The sequence below is a fragment of the Sapajus apella genome, unplaced genomic scaffold, assembly GCF_009761245.1.
Source record: "Sapajus apella isolate SASKATOON/1434 unplaced genomic scaffold, GSC_monkey_1.0 scaffold11, whole genome shotgun sequence".
Lineage (NCBI taxonomy): Eukaryota > Metazoa > Chordata > Mammalia > Primates > Cebidae > Sapajus > Sapajus apella.
Genome location: NW_022436951.1, coordinates 41934842 through 41943538, shown reverse-complemented (window position 1 = coordinate 41943538; position 8697 = coordinate 41934842). Strand labels below are relative to the sequence as shown.

Genomic DNA, 8697 nt, shown 5'->3' with positions numbered 1-8697 from the left:
CAATGAGAGATGGAGGGTGTGCCGTGGGCTTCCTGATTGGCATATGGTGGAGGTCGTTAGCCAATGAGAGATGGAGGGTGTGCCACGGGCTTCCTGATTGGCATATGGCGGAGGTCGGTAGCCAATGAGAGATGGAGGGTGTGCCGTGGGCTTCCTGACACGACATCCCTTCACACTTACAACGTGCACACATCAGCTCACTCAAAAGTGCAAACACCGTGGAAAAACAAGGGATTTCTTGACAGAAGAGACCCAAGCCCTGGAAACCACAGGCTCACTCCTATATGTGCCCAGGTCCCAGCAGGAGAAAGTCAGGCGGCCTCGTTCCTGTGGCCCTGCCAGTAACTCGCCCCTTCTCAGTCTCCCCACACAGCCTCAGTGGACTCCACACTGGCTACCATCTTTTCTTTTCAGATGAATGTCTGTGGAAATGATATCTGGAATGAGATGTCAGTTGATGTGGTTTCTGTATAATGATGGTTAAATGGGTCAGCCATAGGGGATGGTCACTGTGAGGTTAAATGGGTCAGTCTGAGTGGATGGTCACTGTGAGGTTAAATAGGTCAGTCTGAGTGGATGGTCTCTGTGAGGTTCAATGGGTCATCCACAGGGGATGGTCACTCTGAGGTTAAATGGGTCACCCATAGGGGACGGTCACTGTGAGGTTAAATGGGTCAGCCATAGAGGATGGTCACTGTTGGTTAAATGGGTCAGCTGTAGGTAACAGTCACTGTGAGGTTAAATGGGTTATATGTAGGGGGCGGTCACTGTGAGGTTAAATGGGTCAGCCGTAGGGGACAGTCACTCTGATGTTAAAAGGGTCAGCTGTAGAGGACAGTCACTGTGAGGTTAAATGGGTYATATGTAGGGGGCRGTCACTCTGAGGTTAAATGGGTCAGCCATAGGGATGGTCACTTTGATGTTAAATAGATCAGTCTGAGTGGATGGTCACTGTGAGGTTCAATGGGCCATCCACAGGGGATGGTCACTCTGAGGTTAAATGGGTCATCCATAGGGGACGGTCACTGTGAGGTTAAATGGGTCATCTATAGGGGATGGACACTGTGAGGTTAAATGGGTCAGTCTTAGTGGAGGGTCACTGTGAGGTTCAGTGGTTCATCCATAGGGGACGATCACTGTGAGTTTAAATGGGCCAGTCATAGAGGATGGTCACTCTGATGTTAAAAGGGTCAGCCATAGAGGATGGTCAATGTGAGGTTCAATGGTTCATCCATAGGGGACGGTCACTGAGGTTAAATGGGTCAGCCATAGGGGACGGTCACTCTGATGTTAAAAGGGTCAGCCGTAGAGGACAGTCACTGTGAGGTTAAATGGGTCAGCCATAGGGGATGGTCACTCTGAGGTGAGAGGGTGACATCAAGCTCCTGTCATTTTAATGTAGATTGGGTGACTGGGGTCAGTGCCCTCCCTCTCTGGGCTCCATGGTGTGGGAGCCCCACAGGATGGTCCCTTTTTGTGGGCAGAGCAGGCCTGCTGTGGCTTATTAGGAGAATGAGTGACGGCCCTCACTGCCCTTCTGTAGGGCCCCAGGGTGGTAGGCACCCAGTCTCTTTTGCCCTGGGGCAGTCCCTGAATATTCTCCCTTCAGCCCCAGCATGTAGAGGAGAAACTGAAGCTCCGAGCGGCCTTGGGGGCCTTAAGGCGCAGGCCTGGCAGCTGCACGGCCCAACAGATGCCAGCACGTTTTCATGGTTCCTGGAATGTGTGAGGTTTTGTTAAGGCACTGAGGAGTCCCCTAAGGATGCTGAATGAATGTGGTGTTTTCTCCATCCTTGCCCTGTCAGCCTGGGGCCGGTGTCCTCCTCCCTCCTCGGGGAGCCAGAATGGAGAAGTAGAGAAACTTGACGTCCCACGGCTGGTGGCCACGCCCTCTCTCCATCCTCTGAGCTGCTGGTCTCACGCTGGTGTGCCCCTTCTCTCTGCACCCCCTCCAGATACCAAGCTGTAGTTCCCTGGTGTGTGCTGTGGGTTTTAGTGTCTCTTTGGGCATGGGTGAGCTCTACCTCACTGGTGTGTGCTGTGGGTTTTAGCGTCTATGTTTTGAGACATGGATGAGCTGTCCTTTGCTGGTGTGCGCTGTGGGTTTTAGTGTCTCTCTCTGTGGGTTTTCGTGTCTCTTTAGGCACGGGTTAACTGTACTTTGCTGGTGTGCGCTGTGGGTTTTAGTGTCAGCATCTTGAGGCATGGGTGAGCTCTAGGCCTCTTCCCACCTTTTATCCTGGGGGCAGCTTAGATGTTCCTAGTAAGGTGACTGCAGAGAACAGTTCTGCTGGAGAAGCCCATCTGACCCAGGCCATTTCCCCACAGGAGGCCTGCCTTGGGGGTGGAGAAGTCCAACCCCTCCAAGCGGCACCGGGACCGCCTCAACGCTGAGTTGGACCACCTGGCCAGCCTGCTGCCATTCCCACCTGACATCATCTCCAAGCTGGACAAGCTTTCTGTCTTGCGCCTCAGTGTCAGTTACCTCCGAGTGAAGAGCTTCTTCCAAGGTAGGAGTCTCACCTCTGCCCACCTGTTCACTGAGTCAGGCCTCCTGGGTCCACCTGGATCCCACCTGTGCCCAGCTGTTTCTCCTCTGAGTCCAGCTGGGTCTCCCCAGGGTCCTCCTGCGGCCTGCGTGGCCTGGTGAAGTGTGTCTGGTGGGCTGCACCATGTGCACTCCCTTCTTCCCCTGGTGATCCTGGACTCACCTGGAGACTTGGCCCCTGGCTGGGAGCTGGCAGGGCTGTGGATTTTCCCAGGGGCCGGGTCTGGCCCTGGCTGTCTTCGACACCCTCAGGGTGGGGGTCTCTCCCCACTTTGCTGGGATGGGCCAGTTTACGCCTCTGGTTCTGGGTTCACTGAAGCTGCCCAGCTCCTGTGGGAGGGACTAGGGCTGTTCCTCCCACTGCCAGCCCTCACTGGGGCTTCCCCACAGCCCCCAGCTCCCGGAAATGGGGGTCGGCTTGGTGGATGAACAGGGCTGGGCATGGTCAGGAGGCTGAGGTAGGACTCGGGGGCTGCCCTGGGGTGCTGGGCGCCTCCCCCTGCCCATGCCAGGGCCTCCCCAGACGCAGCTGCTGGGGCTGCCCTCTGTGGGGAGGGGCTTCTGGGGCTCCTGCCTCTCTGGTGGGGCCTCCCCAGGCCTGTGCCCTGTCTGTTCTTGGGAGTGTGGCATTTTGTTAGATTTCCGGTTATTGCTGCCCTGGGAGCTGGGATCTCTTCAGAGAACTCGAGGTATAGACCGTGGGGCCTTGGCATTGCGGGAGGGTGAGAGAGAAGCTGCTTCCAGCTTCTGTGTTGGGTGACATGCCCACACGTAGTTTGATTGCACCACTTTTAGAATTCAAAGTGTGTCATCAGCAGCACGTGGCAGTTGTGCCCAGCACCTCGTCTTCTGAGTTCTGAGTCAGGGTGGGGACCTCCTCTCGGGGAGGGTGTCTGTCTCGGCATGTGAGAGGCTCTCAGTGCCCGGGCCTCTGCAGGCCCCTGTGCACCCTCAGACACCCCCAGAGAAGGACGCGGTCCATGGGATACAGGAAGGAAAGCCATGGTGACCTCAGCATAATGCGCTGTGTCCTGCCGGTGCCGGCCTCACACTGAGGGTCTTCCCAGCGTCCTGGTGGCCCCAGCCCCGGTGAAAATCAAACCGCACAAAATGTTAACAGAGCTTATCTGAGTGATGAGGTCACAGCAAGTTTTAGTTTTATGTTCCAGGCTTTCTAATTTTATGCCGAAAATATTAATTTTATATTTATGTTCATCCCCAGCCAGGGCCTCTGGTGCCCAGGGCTGCTGGGTGGTGTTGGACTCAGTTTACCTGTGATACCTGGGGGTTTGCTGTGAGTGCAGGATGGCGGCTTTTCCACGAGGATTAAGATGTGGTGCAGTTGGTGTGGTCTGGTGTGGTGGGGTGCGCACCAGCGTGGAATGGAGGGCAGGCTCCCAGGTTTGCCTTCTGGGACACGCTTTTCGTGGCTGGGGCAGTGTGGCTCGGTAGCCCCCACGTCTGGACAGCGCAGGAAGGGCTGGGGCAGCCGGCAGGGAGGCTTCGTCCCAAGCTGAAGACCTGATGTGTCTGCCGTCCTCCCACGGACACGGCACAGCCTCACCTTCTGGCTGGGAGGTGGGAGGAGAGGCCAGGTCATTTCCGTCTGCGCAGGTCCCACTGCGCCCAGCCAGGCCAGGGCTTAGCCTCAGAAAGTCTTCGATGCTGATGTTTCCAGCAAGTTTGGACACCTGGTTCCTCTTAACCTGCCAGCGAGTGAGCTTCCCATCCTGCCGCCCACCCCAAGCCCGGGTGATGGCACTGGGTGGCCGTCCTGCACAGGGTCCTGCATGTCTCTTGCTGCCCTGCCGGGAGGCGTCCACCTCTGCTACAGCTGCAGTGACTCTCAGGAGGCCGCTGGCTTACGAGAGTGCTGCAGCTTTCACAGTCAGGGAACACAATCAACTTCTTGATTTTTCTTTTTTGCTTTTTTTAAAAATTTTGAGACAGAGTCTTATTCTGTTGCCCAGGCTGAGTACAATGGCATGATCTTGGCTCACTGCAACCTCCATCTTCCAGGTTCAAGCAATTCTCCTGCCCCAGCCTCCCAAGTAGCTGGGATTACAGGCGTGAGCCACCACACCTGGCCAACTTCTTGATTTTCTACCAAGGATTGTGAATTTTGTGATCCCCTTCAGGCTGTACATGTTAGAGGAAATTGTAAAAACCTTTCTGAAGTCATTTCCACTGTGTAATTAGAAGCAAGTCGGGCTATGAAAGTTGGATCTTAAACTATGCTTCTTGACTTAGAGATGGGTAAGCCAATTTCACTAAGGCTGCCATAAAAAGCTGCCTTTGGGAAGGATATGAACAAGGAACTTTCACCTCAAAGGGTGATGATGGCCTGAGCATTTGCTTGTGATGTTAATGTTTTCCTTCGTGGATTTCTGGAATGCAGTGGGTTTGTTTTATTTTTGTTTGTTGACTGGCACTTCAAATTATAAGACCCTCTGCTTCTTCCCCTCTCCTGGGCGACTGTTAAGGTGGGCATTTTCCACTCTTGGCGATTCCCTATTCGCACCAGGGGAAGTCAGGCACAGGAGAGGGAGGAAGGGAGGTGGTGTGGAGGAGACAGTGGCGCTGCCGACTTGAGAGTGCCCTCTGGCCTCCTGTTGTGGGCAGGGAGGGGAGCTGGGCCCCTTCTAGGCCCAGTCCTGGTCACAGCCTGGGACGTGGGACCCTAACCCTGGCTGGGAAGGGTCCAGAAGCCCCGCCTCGGGGGCTGAAGGCCAGCTGTGGGTCAGGCCACCCTCCCAGAGCTCCCTGGGGGCGCTTGTTTCCCAGGACCCCTGCAGTCAATGGCTAAGAGTGCCCGGCAGTGGAGACCCTCAGGCATGGAGCCTACCCAAGCCTGGCACGCAGCTGTGTTCGCCTCCACACATGGGGGCGGGAGCGCTGGCGGGGCACGGAGGTGCGCGTTCTTGTTGCTGTGGACAGAAGTGCGGAGTAGAACAGTCCCAGAGACCACACAGGGCGGAGAGCAGGCGGCACACCTTGCTCTGGAAGCCTGGGGATTTTCCCGTCAGGATGCCTCTGCTCCCTGCTCCTCCGGCTCATCACCCGCAGCGGCACCGAGGGCCCTCTCGTTGCTTTGCGTCCGCTGTGCTCCACTGCACACCTGTGTCCATCCTGGCTCCAAAACCCACCTGGGCTGAGTGTGCCCATCCGCTTCACCCCACATGGGTGGGCAAGAACAGGCCCCACAGCGCCATGAGGGCTCCTGGGGTCTGGAGCTGCGGAATCCACGGCTGCTAGAAGTGAAAAGTTCCGTGCTCCCTGAGACCGTGAGTGACCCTGTAAACCCAGGCCTGAAGTTACGTGTCCCTAAACCAAATCACGCTGATCTTCAGCCTCCAGCGAAGATCTGCCTTTTCCTTGATGATGGTCTTACGGACTGGACGTCTGTCTCGTCCCTTCACCCACTCATACAGTGACACCCTAGTTCCCAGTGTGGCTGTATTTGCAGATGGGCCTCTTAGGAAGAAATTAAGGTTAAACAACGTTGTGAGGGTGTGGCCCGATCTGATACGACCAGGGTTCTCCAAAAGGAGACGTAAGGGAACCGTCTCTCACCCTGTGCTGAACACGCCGCAGAGAAAGGCTGGGACATAACAGGGAGAGGGCGGCTGTCTGCAAGCCGGAAAGACGACCCTCGCCAGAGCCAAACCAGCTGCATCCTGATGATGGGCGTTTAGTTCCACAACCGTGGGAAAGCTGATTCCTGTTGTTGAAGCCCCCAGGCGGTGGTGTTTTATTATAAGCAGCCCGTGCAGAGAAGTGGGGTGCCCTGCACCACCTACCACATACCTAAGAATGTGGAAGTGGCTTGGAGCTGGCTGACGGGTGGCAGCTGGAGGAGTTTTGAGGCGGGCCCTAGAAAGAGCCCCGATGGCTGTGAAGTGGTTGTTGGTAGGACCGTGGGTGTTAAAGCCATCGTTGGTGGGGGCTCTGGGAGAAAAGCGTTGCAGGGACAGCAGCTGTGGGCGTAGAAAACACACGCACCCCGTGAACAGAACACTGGTGGAAGCGTGAACGTGAAAGCTGACACTGGTGAGGAACGTGCCGTGGAAATGTGAGGAAAGTGACTCTTGTTATAAAATGGCAAGGACGTTGTGGAAAGTGGAACTTGAGTGATGACATGGGATGTTTTGCTGGGGAGATTTCTAAGCAAAGTGTTGAAGCCTTGCCTCTCCTTACTGCGTACAGTGAAACGTCAGGGGAGATGCATCGAAGGAACTGTCAGGAGAAAAGGAACCAGAACTTGCAGATCTGGAGAATTCTCAGTCTATCCACACTGCAGAAACTGAGAAAATGTTCTGGACAGAACACTGCATGCAGCAGAACGACCCTTTGACAGGGAGACTGGCGGGAACCAGGAGTCCAACCAGCAAGCCTCCTCAGCAGAGGCCAGGAGTGGGGACGGGACCAGCTTGCAGAGACACTGTCAGCGTGGCCGCAGGAGAACAGGACGGGAGGTGGCCCTCTCTAGCCGCCAGCATGCTTCATCTTTCCGGAATGGGGAGAGTGTGACTGGGGGTGACTCAGAGGTCATAGGTTGCCACTCCCAGGCCCAGGGCAGGGCTGCCTCCTCCTGGGTTTCCAAGGGTGGGGCCACTGCAGAGCTGGGGTGAGGCAGGGCCCGTGGGCAGAGCACAGAGCCAGAGAGGATTGTCCCCAGGCCTCCAGGTCTCAGGGGCTTTGCTTTGCCAGCTGTGTGACTTGCATGGGACCCGTCTCCTGTCTCTCCCTTCTGTGTTCTGCCTTTCACCACGCGAGTTCCATCCTGTGCCTCTTCACTGCTGTATTTTAGAAGCACAGGGCTTGTCCAGCTTCACAGGTTCTTGGCTGGAGAGCAATTCTGCCTGAGGAGAAACTGGACCTTGAGTCTTACTTCTGATTTAGATAGTAGTTAAATGAACTTTGGTTTCAGGCTTTAGAGTTGATGCTGGAATGGGTTAAGACTTTCAGGGCTGTTGGGATGGAATTAATGTATTTTGCATGTGAGGACATAAATTTTGGAAGCTAGGACTGAGTGTTATAAACTGAATGTTTATGTCCCCTAAAACTCTTATGTCAAAACCCTAGCCTCCAGTCTGGCTGTATCTGGAGACGGGGTCTCTAAGGAAGTTAAGTTTAAGGTTAAATGAGGTTGTAAGGGCGGAGCTCTGATCTGATGGGATTAGCACATGGATAAGAAGAGACACTGGAGGGCTGGCTGTGTCCATAAGCACAGCAGGAAGTCCACGTGAAGATGCAGTGAGGAGGCGGCCGCGCGCAAGCCGATGAGAGAGCCCTCACCAGAAACGGAATGTGGCAGCACCTTGATCATGGGCTTCTAGTTTCCAGAACTGCAAGAAAATAACTTTCTGTAGCTTAAATCATTTTGTCATAGCAGCCCTGGAGACTCAGGCAAGCTCCCATGGCAGGGCCGCAGGTCTGGGACTTCACTTTTCTTGTCCTGCGGTGGCCATGGGCACATGTGGCTCGTGTGGCTTCCAGCTCTCAAGTCTGTGCCCCAACTTTCCACCTTGCTGTGTTCCTCTCCATCACTGGAAGATGACTTCCCCTTGGGGAGAGTTTCCTGCAAAGACTCACACGTTTAAAATAATTTAGTATATTTCTCTGCACTTGAGAGCCAGGAGAGGATGACAGCTGGTCCTGCCCTGATGTTGTGAGGCCATGCCTGCCTCTGACCCTGAGGCCCTCAGGAATAGTTTCCCAAGCACTGTTGTAGTTGTATGGCAAGATTGCCTTTATTTTATGGCTGATTTTACTTTTCCTACCTCTTTTAAATGCTTCTGAAATATGAACCTGGCCAAGAAGAGCAGGGGCTCATTCACTTATTCACTCACTCATTCCTGGTGCTTGAGTTTACTCCTGAAGGAAGGGTTGAGAGAAGACAACTTTGGTTTTTCTCATGTCTGCCCCAGCAAATGTCCTTTGTGGACTGATTCTCCTTCTGTGCTCAGAAGAAACTGGGATAATCTCAGGACTTTTCTGGTCCCTTCTAGGTAATTCAGTGTCTTCCACTAATGTGGCCCAAGCAGGCTGGGCTTGGTGATTAGTATAGGTCCAGCAAAACAGTCAAAACTCTACATGTCTTCCTGTGAACCTCTTCCTAACCTCACCTGGTGCTGTGGCAGGTGGGA

At 54.7% G+C, this 8697-nt stretch overlaps 1 protein-coding gene across 2 annotated transcripts in view; it reads left to right on the top strand.

The window, feature by feature from the left end:
* Positions 1–8697, top strand: part of AHRR (aryl-hydrocarbon receptor repressor) — an 82230-nt gene that overhangs the window by 6945 nt on the left and 66588 nt on the right. For both annotated transcript variants that reach the window (XM_032279192.1, XM_032279191.1), the window contains exon 2: positions 2329–2510. In XM_032279192.1, the coding sequence (XP_032135083.1) occupies positions 2329–2510 (182 nt within the window). The remainder of the gene's footprint in view (positions 1–2328; positions 2511–8697) is intronic.